Below are 18,225 nucleotides of genomic sequence, written 5' to 3' on the forward strand. Positions count from 1 at the left end.
TGATAGGGACACACATACTTAGCCATGATATCCACCTTCCATAGGATATCAGTCCTGAAGCAGACGTAAGGAAAGTAGCGATAACAGGGGTTATCGCTACTTTTCTTGCCGCTATGCTTCATAGCATGGGGCTTGATGATAGGAGAAATGTCGCTTAGCGACATTTCTCCAGTCATGTCAGGTCAGGACACCCACTTTGCATCTCATTAGAGATGCAAAGCTGGACGTCAAGAATCCAGGTGCTAATGCAAGGTTTCACGCGATAGCGTGCTAATTAGGCGATAAAATTATCGCCGCTTTTCACCCGAAAACGGACGCAAAAGCAGCGATAATTTTATATCGCCTTGTTGCTGATATGCCCTGATGAGAGCTGCCTGTGGGAACCTCTGCATCGAAACACCCAAAGTCTTCAAGTTCCAAGCGAGGTCGCAGCCATAGCCCTGACAGCACAGAAGCTGCTGGAGAAGAAGGACCACTGCACACATCCATCCCACATCCATCTAGGCTGCAATTCCCAGAGGAAGGCAACCACAAGCCTTGAGAACTGTGTGCGCACAAGAGATTAAGTAGCGGGCCTGCCGCAAGAACTAATAGTTTTTATGAACATCTCACAAGTGAGAAGTGAACTGAACTGTTGGGCGCATATTCGGCTTGGAAGTGAATATAGTGAATTCCACCGGTGTCTGACTAGTGCTGCCTCTCCAATTAGACGTTCGACTTTAACCCGGAGTTGTATTCCCTTGATTGCACTGTGCAGTGATTAAAGTACTATCTTTTATTCAAAAGATAAACACAGGATTGGACAATATGTTGCAGTGTCTGTTGGTTGTTGAGTTCTTCGCTCCCATCCCCCGCATTACCTCCCTGAGAAGCCTTTGATGCTTGCTTTCTCTACCCCGAGAGTCTAGGGCAGAAAGGTTGTTCTTAGCCTAGTTTGCAGGGCCCCAGGATACCAGTGGCAAATTACCTCAGCCATCATGTTTGGGGTCAAGTAGCCCCACTGGCGTAACGAAAATTGAGGGGGCCTCCCTGCAAGGAACGTGAAGGGGCCCCCTCCAGACTCAATTAAGAGCTCTCCGGCAAGAGTGCTGTGCTGAGGGGGCCCCCTGGAGCTTAGGGCCCCCGCACCGCGGGGGCTGCGGGGGCCTGTGTTACGCCCCTAGGTAGCCCCTGTTTGCTCTCTACCCTTTCCAGCAGTGTTGTACACAAATGGTAGTTTACTACCAGGGCCACACTGTAACAGGCATCAGCGTTTCCCCGGGAGGCTGGAAGTGTGGGGACCGGTTTTGCCAGCTGTAGGGGCCGCTTTTTAGGTCTGGCCTGACCCAGCGCATGCGCTGGTCTGGCAAGACTTATTGAGAGGGCTCCAAAAAGTGCTACCAGGCCAGCCTAGAGCCACAGTGCATGTGCGCGGGCGGACGCGCGCGCCGCGCTTTACCGCGATTACTTTCACTTTCGCGGCCGCAGGGCCGCTTTGCATAGCCAATAGGTCTCGCTTTTGGGACCTTATTAGTATTTAGTTTTGCAACTGTTGCATGGCCAAACACTTAATAAGGTCCCAAAGGTAAGACCTATTGGCTATGCCAATGCTTGTTTTACAGGGGTCCGGTTTTGCAGCGGTGCTGCAATTTCGGCCCCCAGTAACAAAAGCAGCAGTGCTTCACACTTGCATGCCCCACACCCCCTCCAGGGACTATCCGACAAAATTGCCAGGGCTGCTTTGGGTACCCTGTTTACTACTCACTTACTCGTCGATTATTTTCTTACTTAATATGTATTTTATTGTACTTTGCAAGCTATGGATGGTCAGATTACTAAGGCACAGAGAAAAAAAATGTTTTGGTCGGACTTATTTTTGTAGTACTATTGGCTTAGTCCATAATGCCTGAAGTAAGCCTGAAATACCATAATAGCAAGTCACAGCAAAAACTTTGCGATTTGGGCCTAAAACATTCTCTGGTTTCCACTGAGTAGAGAGCTGAACATTGGCAAGCACAAATTTTAACAATCACCATTCACGTATTTAACAGAAATATGGTTCAATAAAAACAGAATTGGAAATGTTAAGGAAAAAGACTATGAACACATTATGGCTTGCTAATATTTAATTAGATCATCATTATCATGAAGAATTCTATAACCATCTTAAGAATTGCATAATTAGCTATGTCTGCTGTAATGCTCAGGTTCAAAGTTCACAAGTTCCACTTTCATTAGCATCCAATGTGGCGTGAATCATCATTAACAAAGCTGGGACTCACTCTGACGAATCACCAACAAACTTAGCTGCTTCATGGCTCGATTTCACAGGCAACGTGTGATTGATGACAAATATCTGTGCAACAAAATAAATGTTAATTTATACCATGCTATGACATAAAACCTCTATCATTCATTCTTCCCCTAGATTATAAAAAATATTTTGCGTTTATAATTATTGATGTAAGGTGGCAGGATATTTTCTAAAGAACTTGTGGCTATCCCACCTCTTCCAGAAACAAAAACTATCATATTTTGGTGCACCCGGCCAGTGAAGTGTGATGTGTAGTGGACAGGACACCAGGGTCGGATTGGTAAGGCGGGCACTTGGGCAATGGCCAAGGGTCGGTATCCGAGTTCCAGCCGTGGGCTGATTTGGGCTGTGTCTGTGCTGTTCGGATGCCACCAGCGGCCCATTGGGTGCCTGAGTGGCCTTTCTGGAGGCAGATGGGCCTCTATTACCTCCCTCTTACCAACGGGCAGAGGTGTCACTCCCTTTCCCTCGCTGGGCCGGCCCATTAGTGTAAGCAGATTGAGCGGGGGTATGGGGACTGAGCTGAAGTGATCTCACTTATATTCAGGTGTGATTCACCAGTGTGAACTAATCCATGCCTTTTTTTTTTTATCTAAGTGAATTTATCAAAACATGCCTCTGTCAGAGATCTCCCCCCTTCTTTTCATTAAACTTTCCCAAAGCAGTGTTTTGCGGAAAGGCAAACTGCAAACGTGGGCCACTTTTTTTTAGCCTGCCCAGGCCTATTTTTAATCCCAATCCAACCCTGCAGGACACCATTAATTGGCCAATCTCCAAACATTCTCCTTGAATGAACTTTCTTTGGCAGAGATCTGGGCGTAGAGTTTACGTTTTCAGAACACACATAAGCTGCTATTAGTACATACAATTTAAAAATACTATCTTTAACTTTTCTCAACAAACGTGTACCCGCTTTCATGTAAAAATATCATCTATATTGTTAAATATTGGTCAAGTGGCAACCCTACAAATTATACAGTACACTCGTCTCATTTTCCAAACATATCTCTCTGCCGAAAAACACAATTCCACTGGGAAAAAAAATAGATTTGATCTATACAAAAATGTAAACCAAAGGTCAATTCATGACTTTTGTTGCTGCACCACAAAAATAACATAGTTCATGAAAATGGCTGTTTGAATTCCAAGAGGCCCATGGAGAGGCAGTGGGTCGGGTTTGGTCATTGAGATGGAAGCACAGTAGCAGCTGCCAGACAGCACTGGTGTCTTCGTTAGGACAGGAAGGAGGCATGGACGCATCTCCCCTTCAGAGGCTGGGGAGGCCGGAAGTTGTTTACCATGTGAATTCTTGCATCTTCTTCCTCTGCGTTGAAAAGTAGGATTTTTCTGAACTTTTCCATCTATGCAAAAACATAAATGCCATATATGAATATCATTAGGGACGTTTGGGTTTTCAATGTATAGAAATTGCTTCATTACAAGTGTAATGTCACACAATTTCAGGAAATGCCACCATTTGTTGGATGACAATATATGCTTAAAGTCCTCTGATTCAATGCAATTATACTGACATAAGGAAAAGCCAAACAACTTCCCCAAGCAGGGCTAGGAAGTGGAACACTTCCCTAGATTGAGTGCCTTTGTGGTTAGAATAACAAATCAAGCCGGGTGCAAAATCAGAAGTACCTACAGAGTTGTGTTTGTTAGAAAATATCTTAGAATCTCTCTTCACTCTTTCTTTCCACTCCCTGTGCCAGACGTAGGCCCTACTTACAAGCGAGCTGGAATTAAGGGGGTAGGAACCTGGCATCCTGATACCACAGGCATTGGAAATTATGGGCGCTAGAGTTACTAGGAGAATGTATTGTAATGTAGGGTTTGTATAGCACCGATTGTGCCTATCTGGCGTGTTGAAGCACATTGTAGGGTATGAGATTGAAAAGCCATTGTTTTTGTTTTTAGCCTGTATTGGGAAGTGTTTTCTTGTCTTACGCAACGACCATCGATGTGCAATAATAGTGCAAATTGTGCCATCCAGAAATGTTGAATTAGTAAAAGGATGTCAAAAGGGCAAAAATGGGAAACAGCTTCACAAAATGGCTACAGAAGTAGTCACAGCACAGAAACTGCACTTGTGGCTGCTACAGAGAGTATCAGGTGGGGCGGCTGTCTTGGTGCTGCTAGATTTGTCTGCAGCCTTTGACAAAGTCTCACCCATGTGCCTGGTTCAACGCCTTCATCAGGCAGGTGTCAGAGGGAAAGCACTCAATCTCTGCCATTCCTTTCTCACCAACAGATTGCAGTTTGTCAGTTATGGGGGCTTTAAAGTGAAGGACATTAGTCTTACCTGCGGGGTCCCCCAGGGGTCTTCATTGAGTCCCACTCTTTTTAATCTGTACGTTGCTCCTCTCACTGAACTAATACGTTCATGCAGTTTTCAAGCACTCTCATATGCCGACAACACATAGATTATTGTATCCATCTCGGACAGTAGCTAGCAAGTTTAATTTCTGCATGACCAAGATTGACATCTGGATAAAAGAAAATTTTCTTAAACTAAACACAGAAAAAATTGAGGTGCCGGTGTTTGGTGCACAAGAATCCCTCTGGTCCTGCTGTTGGTGGCCTGAGGAATGTGGCCTGTTAAAGTGGCCAAACGTCTTGGAGCAATCTTTGACACTTCCCTGAACTTTGACTCAGGTCAATTGTATTACGAGTACCTTCTTTCACATAATCAAAACTCTTAGGAAAATCTTCCCTTTTGATCAGTTGAATTGTGTCACTTAGTGGCCTTTGCTTTAGTCTCCTCCAGGTTCGATTACTGCAAAGTGGTCTACCTAAATATTAATGCCTCCTCACTTACCAAGTTACAAGTGGTGCAAAATGCAGCTGCGCTCCTTATTCTTAACACTGCCAAATGGGTGTCTGTCAGAGAAGTCATTAGAGCACTGCATTGGCTTCCTGTGAGGAGGCGCATTGTTTTTAAGGCAATTTGTCTAGTCTTCCTCGCGCTCCATCACAAAGGGTTCAAACATCTCTCCTCCCTCTTCAGCTGATACACTCCAGGCAGGTCACTCAGATCCTCTTCAGCTAGGAAGGTCTCCGTGCCCAGGTTCCAGAAAGTCAGATGGGTAGGTCGGTCCATCTCCAAGGCTGCTGCAAAAGTTGTGGGATTAACTGCCCACCTACATCACTAGACTTGACTCCTTTGCCTCATTCAAATAAACGTTAAAAACATGGCTTTTCTCATCATAGGCTTTCTTTGTGCTTAGCTGTGTTTTTCAGACATAGCGCTTAGATACCCTTGGGTTTAACGCGCTTAATAAATTCATTTTTCATTTCATGAACATGTGGAAATCATCTGATGGGACCAGTACCTCAAGTCACCATGGGTATGTGAGGTTAAAAACAACAAGGAGGGAGCGGGGGTATAAGGTATCTATTAGTGTTCCTTCCTCACTCTCCCTTCATGATCAACATGTTTCAGTTCAGCTAGTTTGCCAGACATATTCATGGGCTTTCTTCAGGATCTATCCTTAATACTCATTCTTCACTTTTTTCTCAGTGTAAGAGAGAAATGGTAACTCATCAAACCTGATCAAATCAATACACATGCCAAAAAAGGAAAGAGTAAGAATTATAAATATTAGCTTTAATGTTGTTGTATGGTAATTTTTATCAATTGCCAATCCAATGTAAATTGGGTCATTTTCACAAGGGAATCTCTCCACTACAAACCCTCACACTGTTCACTACTCACACCGAGTTACAGAATGTACGCAGCTCCTGGAGGACTTAACATCTGGACCCACCCTGTGCCACACGGTGTGGGTTCTGTAAATGAATCACAGTTAAGAAATCTATTTTACAACCACAACCAGTGTACACTTGGAACCCATATTAAAGAGCGTTATGTGCCATTTCCTCTACATTTTTTTGTGATTAAATACAGGCAATAGGCTGAAAGACCCCATATATCATTACGTTGTTGATTAGCCACATATAAGAATTATGAGAAATAGTTTGCCCATCGATAAAGATACCCTGCTGTATCAATTAGATACAGCCCATGATATATGCGTCACACTGCAAAATACATGGATCCTATATAGTTTTTAAGCGTGACTTGGGTGGTCGACAATTCAAACTACAATGGCTCAGTATGGATCATTGCATATATTAGAATCTGGCAACCTTCTCATATGACTACTGTCTGTCACCCCAATAATATGCCCATGTATGGAAATGTAAATCGGGAAGGTGGATTGCCAAAAAAGCCATTCACTAATGAAATTTCAGTTCGGCCAGCACTAGTCAACTTTCCTACGCCATTCCTAAGTCGGGCAACCGTTTCCTATAAATAGTGCTATGTCCCTATCCTCAAGGGACATTGGTGGTCCTTTATTCTGAACCTGGTGTGCACAATCTGTGCTGGTCTTCTCACTGGCATGGCCCATAACCCCATTCACATCCATTACCAAAGTTATATTTGCATTCAGAATAGGCCCCCCTCTCCCCATGATTGCTATAAGTGATCATAGTGACCCACACCAACATTTTTTTTCTGAGCTCAGTACATATGGGCCATTGGTTTATTTGTTTCTAGTAATGCTTGGAACGGGTGTTATATAACAGTGCTTGTTATAGATATCAAATATTTAAAATAACAATTTAAAATAAAATGCCTTGAAATGTTTTTAAAAAAAATGATTTTGATGTTAATTCAGTTACGTCTTCCTGGGCAATTTGCCAGAGTTTAATCTGGACTACTCTGTTTGAATGTGATGCATTAATACTAAGAAAATACAACTAATCAGCCATGTGATTGTTGCTTCACCTACTTCTATATCAAGGAGTACAAGCAGTTGGCTCAAATTCAGCATCTTCAAGAGGGTTTAGATGGCTTTCAGTAGGAAAGGGATCCCAGCATCAGGTGGCGATCTGCCATTCAGATGCATGATTCATGCTGCCACAGTTTCTCCTTGAAACACAATCTGACTGTCCGCTTAAGGAGCTCCTGTCCTCAATACTTTATGAATCTTCCCTTGAGTGGCTTAGGTGTCTACTTGAGAGGCATATGGATACCTAGCAGTATCTCAGGTGTTTTTAAGTCTCCAGACAAAAGTTGTTAGATTGGCATTGTTTCTTTTTTTGTGTTAAATCTCTGAATTACTTGAATATGTTCTATTTTTCTCTTCTGGTTGGTATTTAATATTGATATTGTATTGATGTTATCGTTATTGTTAATGTTCTTTTCTCTAAAAACTCAATCAAACCTATTAAACAAAAAAATAGTTGAGGAAAATATTTGACTGCAAAATAAAGGACAACAGAGTCGTTTAGAGTTTGGTGCAATGGGAGAACTGCTGTGATTCGTTGATTCTCACGTTGCACCAAGCTCACTATTCCCCTTATTGAGAGGTGGCGCAACTGCCAGCTTTCTGACTTCGGAATCTCAGCTGGATACGCTCTAGGACACCTTTAACCAGCAGCCAATCCACTATTTAGGACAAGAGGTCAGGCTATATTTTTCCTGCCCAGGACTGCTGCGCGAGGCACAGCAGACCTGAAGAAATCGCCAATGGCCAGCTCGCACAGAGAAAAAACTCCCTGAGTGGCAGGGATATTGGTTTTCTTTTGTTCTGCCGAAGGACACCTTCAGTTTGATGGCTTTTGCCTGCAGAACATATAAAATGCAGAGCGGCCAGCATTACATGTTCTATGAAAGTGCTCCCGCTGTTGTGACTGGACCATGTTTGTCAAAACTTCCCAGCCAGCCCATGAGGAACTCTTAATATGGCGGGTGGGCTGCCAGAGGGCGGAGGCATGCAGTGCCCAGCCAGCCCGCTAGTTTGGCGGCCCTCCCAACAAACTTTAAATTTGTCCCTAAAACTCCATATTTTCTTTAAATTGGCACTTACTGCACCTTGTTCACTTTGTACTATACATACTTTAGAAATAAAATAAGTAAAAGGCACTGATGGTAAGGCCTCTATCATTGCTGTGCTGGGAACCTATGAGCAGCTTCTCCTCCAAATTTAGCGCTTCCTCTACAAAACTTTCTTCATTACAATTAGCATTAACTTAGGCCTTCTAACGTGAGAAAGCGCAGATCAGGCAGAGAAGTCAGGTAATTATTTAATTTCATGTATTTTTGCAGTTTTCCAGCACAAGGTTGAGGCCTCAGAAGATGTCTGGTCAAAGGCAGGGTGGACGCCTGTGTCAGCTGACCGATATACACATACATGTCTGTAATCATTTGTATATTGAGTCATCTGGTTTTTGATAGGTGCTGTATGCCACGACTGAGAAGCCTCACAGGGCTTTGCTGGTCAATGGGACTAGAAGATGACGCAGCCCTTTACGTAGCCTTTCGGTCAGTTACGGTGTCAGTTTGTGAGGTTAGTAATCTTGAAGGCCTGCTGAAGTTTCCCGTAAGGATAGTTCATCTTTGAGTGACCGATTGGTGATTAGGTGGGGGATACGGGCTGTAGTTGGACAGTTCAGTGGTCAGCCAACGATCAAAGAATCTGGGGGTCATTCAGTGGCTGAGTGAACAAGGCTGCGCTCAGGCATCTCTGGCGTCTTAGGAGGAATCTCTCTTCCAGTCCCAAGGAAAGAGGGGGGGTAGATCCAAGTATGTTGATCGATAAACCTCCCAACAGTCAACACACCTGTACTAGTCTTTCTCAATAACCTTCCAATCGAAGTTTTATACCCTCCCCCCCCCCCCCCACAGTGAACCACGAATGCGCAAATTGTGAAAGAAAGATGTATGTTGAGCAGGGAATCTACCAGCTGCCAAGAGAGAGTGATGCCAATCACCGCCGGAGAAATAAAGCCCAGTGGTTCACATGGGTAAAGGAAACGTGAACTATGTACAGTGTTTGGGGAGGAGAGGGCGCTGAGGGAACAAAGACAGTCCTTGAACAGGGTGAAACTTTACAACCAGCCATTAAAGTTGACAGTGTCAACTGCTTATGTCTGTCAATCACCTGCTCTCTGTTGCCACTATACATCGACCTGTTGATCGGCTGATTGTGCGAGCTTTTGTTTTCACCACACTGCCACCCTCCAAGGACTTCGGAGAAGACCTATAAAAGGTCAATGCATCGAAATGTATTATAATACTCCTGCCCTCTCTCCTCCCCACCACCTATGAACAATCCTCCCCTTTTCTGGAGCTCTGCAGTTCAGATCATCAACTGGTATTATTGAGTATCAGCCTTGAGCCCCAGAATCTTATATGGCTAGCAGGTTCTGATGGCTCAGTGGACTAATGCGCCCACTGCAGGGGCCTGTGTTCGACCTTTTGGTCACAGATTCAAATCCTGGCAGGTCAACTCAGCCTTTCATTCATTTGTGGTTGATAAAGTGCGTACTATTGAGTTGGGTAACAATAAACATCTGTTATTCATTGCCAAGATGCCTACAGGTGAACGTGCGCTTCAATACACATGTTATGGTGGCACATTCCATCCTTGTTGACCTTTAAACCTATATGGAAAATTGTAGGTCTCTTTTTCCCAACAAGTCATAAATCTTGCATTTCTGCTCTCCAGAAATGATGTTCCACTGAGACCACTTAGCAAAGTACACATGGCTAAATTGCTGACTTGAGGCCTTGATGGTAGGCTTTAATTCCAGTGTGGGCAGTGGATCGAAAACTGTGTGATTCTGCCCAAAGCACTTCAAATTGGGTGACATAAAAAAACCAAATATATACCACAGTGTCTTCATTCAATTTTCCTCTCCCCACTACACCTCGATTTTCGTAATTAGGCTCCACATATACCACCTTACTCTATGTAAAGCAAAAAAATATTAAAAAGTGAATGACTGCTGTGTGGAGCTATGTTTGTCCAACCTCAAACACCGATAATAAATACATTATTGTTTGTCTTGGGATGTCATACGATGGCCGCGGTTTCATCTCTCTGTTTCATTTATGCCCAACAGTGTTTTTTGAATGTTCTGTTTTCATCACATCAGGGAACCTCTGACAAGGTACACCACATTGAATTACCCATTAAACCTTCAAGTGACTTGGGGCAAGATGTATGCCATCAGGGTTTGTGACTCACAAATTGTGATTTTTAGCGACTAATGTCTCTGACTCTTTTATCAATAAAGCAGTGTTTTTCTTTTTAAATGGGTTGTAATATTTTGTGTTCGGGTCCCCTACAATCGCAGCACTACAAGACTTTATTCTCACTGTACCACACCCCCGCCAGAATAGCTAAATGGAGAGGCTCCACTGGCACCACCTGTCCCCGATGTAATGCAGGGGACGCAGATATAATTCATATGTTTGCTACCTGCCCCCAGCTGTATAGTTTGATTAAAAATGTAGAAGATTTTCTTGCTAATACACTTGACATACGAATAAAATTGACACCTTTGAGGATTCTGTTTGGGAGAGATAACCAGGATGGACCTGAATATAAGGAATTTATGTTTATGGCTACTGCAGTTTTGAGGCTGACGATAGCAAGAGCATGGTTAGAAAAGATTCCCCCGGGAATGCAAAGATGGTTGGCAAATTTATTAGCTAGCTATAACCTTGAGAAAGCAATATATGCACGTAAGGGGAAAAGGGGAAGAAGGCTAGGGTTAAAAATTTGGGAACCAATAGCGAAGTTGAAAGAGACTATGGCATTACAGGATACTGCAACACAATATGCAATATAGGTTTATTTACTACCTGTTGTTTAATTTGTGCTCTTTGTTAGTTGATATTGTTTAAACTTCAAACCAGATAAAGTGAAATTATGGATGTTCTTTTAAAATTGGCTGGAAAATGTACAAATGTAAAATATGTAATACAATGTGTATACTGAGAAAAAGGGGTAAAAAAAAAAAATTAAAAAAAAAAAAAAATTAAATGCAGCCCGTTTTCCTTAAAGGAAATGGGGATGCTTTTTTAAAAAAAAAAATAATAGGTTTTTTTCATTTTCTCAGAGTGCGCAGTGGTCTGTGGGACCACTGCCTACTCTGAGCATTTTTTTGCACCCCAATTCACAAAAGGGAAGGGGTCCCTTGGGAACCCCTTCCTGTTTGCGACTGGCTTACCACCAATGTAAACTTGGTGGTAAACTGCGAGTGTTTTGCGACCACATTCACAGTCGCAAAACATTCCTACATACCAGTGCGACTCGCTATTAGGAAGGAGCACCCTTGGCACGCCCCTTCCTGATAGCGAATCGCAAACCCTATTTTGCGAGTCGGTAATAGGTTACCGACTCGCAAAATAGGGTTGGTACATTTGAGAATACATTTTACCGGTCACAAAAGGCCAGATGGGCTGTTTGCGACCAGTAAAATGCGTCATACATCTGTCCCTAAGACCCAACCTAGAGTTTGGCAGACATATAAAATGCAGAGTGCTCAGCAAAAAACTTGTGAGAATATCCTGTGTGTCAAACACTCGGTCTGCCCACTCTATTATGAGTTAGGTGTATCATCGCCTTTCCAAAAGCAATGCCCCCACTGGCTCTGTCAGCGGAAAGTTTACAAATGTCCTGATGGAGTGAGTGGTGTGGGAGTAAAGACATTAAACAACCCACTATATTTAGAGAGAACAGTCTGATGTTTTTTTTTTCTGTCAGGAACTGCCAGAAAAAAACCTTATTCTTTCAAACATAAATAAAATAAATGACTCCTAGAAACCAGGGTCTGCGGGACATTAGTGTTTTTGTTTTTCAATAAAAAAGAAAGGAGGTTGGTGCATGTCAGCCTGAAAGATGGTGGTTGCTCAACAAACTTGCAGTGCCTTCAGATGAACCCCTATGACGACAGCTCCTCTGAAGGCCTAGAGATCACCACTTTACTGTGGCAGTCTTCTGTCAGTCAGGTTGGTGGGCGTAATGTCTACCGCCACCGTGGTGGACAAAGTAAAGAATGCCATACTTTAAATCAGTCCTTAAAACATGGAGGCATATCAATAGGAGTTCAAGACCAAAAGCTGAGCAATGCTCTTACCCTATGTTTGAGAGCACCTGTGCTTCAGGAAACTCATAATAAATCACTTGTTCAAAATGACTTTTGACTGGACCACTGAAAAGATGCTAGTAAGTGAGGCATATCAGATAGCAGGGGTGGCTCTTCTGTTATGGCAGAGGGTCATTGCCGTACTGCTGAAACTAGCAGATGCATGTTAAATAAAATGATAATAAAGCAATTAATAAAACTGATTTATTATATTTTATTTTACACCAGAGCCGCAGCCAAGTCTTGAGGGTGGAGCCATCCTCTGAGGGACAGCAGCAGGAGGAGTGGTGTGTACAGGGCACTGCAAGTGATCATGTCGGTTTGGCTGGCTGACTTAGAATGGTCAAACCGGCATGCGCACTTGGATATCTCCAGGTTGTTGCTTGGAGATATCAGCAGGGTTCAAGAGCACAGGCAACCAGTCCCTGCTAGAGAGTGAAACCAGCCCGCTCTACCCAATCCTGGTGCTTCTCTCATGCTGGGTAATACCAGCATGAAAGCAGTGTCTGGATTGGTGCAGGGAAGTCTGGGAGCCTCTGTGTGTACCGTCTGGAGTTGGCGAGGCGGCGGGCGGCAGGCTACAGGTAAGTTGAATTGAATTTATTTTTTCCTCTGCGCTGTCCACCACTTTCCCTGCTAGCGGCCGCCACTGGCAGACAAGCGTCATGCCTGGCAGATGACTGGAATTAAATATCAAATGCCTGGACTCACAGTTCAAGATGTAAAGCACTCTCAAGAAACATAGGGGCATATCTACAAGGCGGCGATATAAAATTATCGCTACTTTTGCGGCCGCTTTCGGCCGAAAAGCGGCGATAATTTTATCGCTATATTTGCAAGGTCATGCTATCGCGTGAAACCTTGCCTTAGCGCCTGAATTCCTAACGCCCATCGTTGCATCTCTAATGAGATGCAAAGTGGGCTTTCCTCCCTAGGATAACGGGAGAAATGTCGCTAAGCGACATTTCTCCTATTATCAAGCTTCACGCAAAGCAGCATAGCGACAAGAAAAGTAGCGATAACCTCTGTTATCGCTACTTTCCTTACGCCTGCTTTGAAACTGACTTAGCCATGATATCCTATGGAAGGTGGATATCATAGCTAAGTATGTGAGGCCCTATCAGCAAGCTATTGCCAAACTTCGTGGGATTATCGCTGGGTTTCCAGCGATAATCTCACGTTTGGCAGTTAGCGCTAGGATTTTTATCGCTTTTGAGATAAGCGTTGCTAATAGCACGCTATCTCAGCGATAAAAATCCACGCTAGCCGGCGATAATTATCCTAGCGCTAAGTGCGCTTATCGGTATTTATCGCCGGTTGTTGCTGATATGCCCCCTAGTTGCAGCATAGAGCACTATATAAAACTGTTAATTGAATAAATAAAGTCGAGTTTGCTATGCTTTCAACCACACTGCATAACAGTAGTTTGAGGCTCTCCAATGCAAGCAAGAACTTCCGCTCTTGAACCACCATTTTCTCCCTGTTTCCCATAACACTCTCTTTAGCTCTGCGGAATCTCCCGGCTTAGGCCCATAAAAAGAGGTCCATGTAATTGCTGGTTCTAGCCAAGAGTTATGTTGAAGACAGAGGACGGGTCTTCATACAAGTCTGAAGCCATTTAGGTAGGAGTTAAGTTCTATATTTCATGTTAGGCCAGTATTGCACAGCAACAGCAGATGGGCCCTGTCATGGCTTTATACTCACTCCAACACTAATCATCCTCCCAGGATTTCCCATTACAGACAACAACATTCCGTGTATCATCACATTCTAAACGCATAAACATTCAAATATTTTACATGCGACATGTCCACTCAGCCCATGCATACACAGATTTATGACATCACTGCATCCTCCCATTTCCTTACACATAGGACAACGCAGGTGTATATACAAACACACCACTTCACTACAAGTTACCATGAATGCTGAAATACTGCATTCGCACACCCACTTTCCCCATGGCCATTTAATTCACTAGCTTCAGGTAAGAATGGGTGGTAAAACGGGTAATTACCCAGGGAATAAGCTGAAGAACTCTACACCCTTGTGGTAATTAGACATTTCTCTTGCAATCCTGCAGCATTTCCACATAATGCAGAATACCAACGAGCTGTCGCATTACTTCTGACAGAAGTCTTCCTGGCCCAATTTACATTGTTCTCACTTGATAACTTCCAACCTTAACTTTGCTCTGTAACTTAATTATAGCGTGACCTGACCAAAGGACCCTACTACGCCACCCACTAGCTACCTTCAACATCGCTTCTTCTCCAAGCACACCTGTTCTACTGAGCCTTCAATCTATGCCACCATCTTTCCAATTGCTGGATCCAGTGCTTAATTTGAGCTGGTGGATGCATGTGGGGCCCACCGGTACTCACTAACGTGCGCCTGGACTTATTTTTCCTCATCAGATTTTGACCCAGAGCAAGGAAGAGAAAGACAGAAGGAGGAGAAAGAAGGAGGGTGAGAAAGAAAGGAAAACAGTGATAATGGGAGAGAGCAGGGAAAAGAATCTGCACAAGTGAGATAAATGGGTCAGAAAGGGTATGGTGGTGAAAGAGGCATGAGTTTAATCAAGACCAGACAGCCTTGGTATACAGCAAACCCAACATTCTGCATCACTGGCAGCAGACTTCTCAGAAACAATTTGAGCCCTGGTATGTATTCTTTAACAAATCAAGCACTGGCTGCATCCATTCTCTGCAAAGGGCCTACTGCTGCCTCCCAGTGACTGTGCCAGGGAAGCTTCCGCCATTTAGTACCCTAAATCCTACCGATATGGAGGGTATAAACCAAAAAGCCTTACAGGAGGTTCTGTATGCACAGTATAGCAAAGCAAGATATGGAAAGGAGGTACAGAAAACCTCCATTGCCAGGTATATGTCCATAGAGGATACCTCTAATTTGCCATCCAGCTATCTTTTAAAACCCATAGGCCTATGGGAGAGAGGATTGCTTTTCCCGCTAAGGGCTGGTACATTGACATTTTTACTTTGTCTTCCCCTAGGATATAATGCTAACCTCGATCAACTGCCATGTCCCTGTGACGATCGAAGCAACCAAACAATGCTACATTTTTTATTCTTATGTAACTTCTATTCAAAATACACTAAATGGTTTTTGATGCCATTTTTTTTTTTAGCGCCAACACTCACTATAAGGTTGCTTACATGAAAATTCTTAAACTGGAACAGGATGAATTAATTTTTCGTGTAGGCTCATTTCTGAAGGCAGCAGTACGTGCTCGTGATACAATGTCTATATCTTGAAGACTGTGTTTAATGATTTTATATTAATATCGTATTTATGATCATTGTTTAAATATTCGGATCCCTGTCTATTGATGTAATCTATCTTACTTTTTATGACAGAAACCAAACATATCTTACAAGTCCCTATTTTGAAAGTGTTTTTATGAGGTTGCATCTCTTCTTAATCGATTGTACCTTTTTTTATTGATCAATATATTTTCATGCTGCTATCTGATCTGTGCTTTTATGGATATATTTGTATCCGAATAAAGATTTTGATTGATTGATTGATTTAGTACCCAACATCCATAGTCTGTAAATGTGCCCACTCCTCAAAATTGTGAGCCCAAGAGGACACAACCCTCGTATCTCGGCACAATAAATTAATACGTGTGGTGCCTTTGAATAAAGTACTGTATGGCAGAAAATGTGCCTCTTTATTTAACTTTGAGTTCACAGTGTTTCAGTTACCTGCAGGAGGGGCTCGTGCAGGTGAGAGGGTGGGCAGGGTGGGGGGGATTTGACAGATGACGACGAGGGAAAATTGAATAAATAATTATTTTCCCCTCATCTGTCAAAATCCCCGCCCCACCGCCCCTCCCACTCTTGCCTGCACGAGCCACTCCTGGTTACCTGTAAGACATTGTAAATGTGCAGTGCTCCAGGCTCGGACTGGCCCCTATCGGAAACAGATAATGTCCCAGTAGGGTGGGAGGGTGTGGGCCGGTGTTACTGCTGGTGGGGTCTGGTTATGTTGTTGAGGGCCTGTTGATGGCCAGGCCTCCATGTTTCCTGCCTGCGAACTCCAGTGCTTTAAAAATAAACTATGCAAAACAACCATTTGTTTTTTCGTTTGTTGGTTCTTGTCTCCTGTAGGATTGCTACGAGCAGCGCGGACCTTCAGTGAGAAGAGGGAAGGGGTGTGAGGGGCCCTGCTGCTGCTTGGCCACCGACATGTCTGGAACTTAAATCCATATACAGAGTCCAGTAAACACATATAAGGACTCTTCAAAATTCAAAACCATGTATTTCTTCAAAATGCAACTGTTGAAATCCATTTCACTTTGGCACACTAAATGATGACAACGCATTGGGTGGCCATTGTTAGAAGTGATGGATTCTAAACATGAACTGAGAAACATTCATGCCTGTCCCCCCCACCCCCACTACCCTGACCACGAGGCTGTCAGTAAACCATCAGGAAAGTCAGTTGTTATTTGCACCTTAATGTGACTTAGGGTGTTACTGTGGCTTGAGTAACAATATCGTCTTTTCTTTTTATGCATCACACAACGAACTGAAGTATTTCAAGATGTTCTCAAGTGATAATGAAGTAAAGCGAGGATTTGTGAAAGCAGCAATTGTGTAGCGATGTCTTAATTGGCATTTATGCCATGGTTACTGTTGCTTAGTTATATTGTAGAACCCTTCTACATGAAGGTTCTAGGTGGGGACAGTTGATGGAGAGCACTGGTGATGTTAGGTGTTACTCTGTGCTGGGATGCTGTTAATGACAATAAATCTACAGGATATTGTCCAAGAAACCTGTGAAGGCTCTTCCTTTCAAATTGCCTAGGATCATGCAATGTTGTCAAGTAGAAGCTTGGATTGATGCATGGCTTCCTAGTTTTCATGTTCTGCCATTCAGCCTCTACATCACGGGTACTCATAGTACGGCGCGCGGGCCGCCAGCGGCCCGGCAAGCCTTCCTTGGCGGCCCGCGGACCTTGCAGACATCGTACCTGTGCAAGAACCGCCGGTTGCAGCAGCGCGGAGCTATGGGGGCCGGGCGATTTTTTTAAAAGCCATTCACTTGTTAATAAGGCTTTGTTGTATTTCACCTCTTCTTAGCGCCCCTGCATCTCCCCTCTGATTGAGAGGAGATGCAGGGGCGCTAAGAAGAGATGAAATACAACAAAGCCTCATTAACAAGTGAATGGGCTTTAAAAGACCTGTGAAATACTTGGGTGCGGCGGCTGTGTGCGTTCCAGGGAAGCTGTCTCAGCGCGGGGTGAGGTGACGGACGGGGGGGGGGGGCAGGCAGTGGCACCAGGGCTCAGAACAGAGAGAAGCCTACTGCACCCGAGCATTGGTAATTTTACTAGCAAACAAGTTTGTAGGGTGGTCCGTTTCATATGCACGTGCAGGGGCTCCTGCTACTCGCTGCTTACGCTGCCCTCGGGAACACTTGAATGTGGATTTGCCAGATCAGAGTATGGCGGCCTTCTCCGAAAATATGATATAGCGCCATGTCACTCCCAGGAGCATCTGTGCGCTTCATAAATCTGTCTTCATCATCCTATCAGCGTTCCAATTTGTTTCGACCCTGCGGTTCCAACTAACCCCTCCACTGCCCCCCACCATCCTCTGGCTTGTTCAACAGCACTCCAGCCCCCCTCACGCGCCCCTGACCTCTCTCCCCACATCCGGTTTCTCCCCTGCTTCTTGGTGTCCCTCCATCCTGAGGACCCTCCCCATGCACCTCACCAACCATTCCGCCCAATACTCCCGGCACCCTCGGAGGCCCTCTGCCCCAAGCCCCCTTCCTACCCCTCACCCCCCCAGTGTCCCCTCTTTCCACCCTCCCTCACCCACGCAATATCACTCACCGTTCCCCGGCCCTGATTCTCCCATCCCTCTGTGGCTTCCCTTTTTCCAGTCTCATTCCTGATTCCAGAATTTCTCACCCCCCACTTTCATTCACCCCTCCCGTGTCCCTCACTC

General features: G+C 44.2%; 1 protein-coding gene across 1 annotated transcript in view; it reads right to left on the reverse strand.

Moving 5' to 3' along the window:
• Nucleotides 1-2,090: 2,090 nt before the first annotated feature.
• The window catches only part of CA7 (carbonic anhydrase 7), a 162,988-nt gene continuing 146,853 nt past the window's right edge, over nucleotides 2,091-18,225 (reverse strand). The window contains exon 7 of the mRNA XM_085639495.1: nucleotides 2,091-3,654. Within this exon, the coding sequence (XP_085495621.1) occupies nucleotides 3,526-3,654 (129 nt within the window). The 3' untranslated portion in view covers nucleotides 2,091-3,525. The remainder of the gene's footprint in view (nucleotides 3,655-18,225) is intronic.

The sequence above is a fragment of the Triturus cristatus genome, chromosome 12, assembly GCF_964204655.1.
Source record: "Triturus cristatus chromosome 12, aTriCri1.1, whole genome shotgun sequence".
NCBI lineage: Eukaryota > Metazoa > Chordata > Amphibia > Caudata > Salamandridae > Triturus > Triturus cristatus.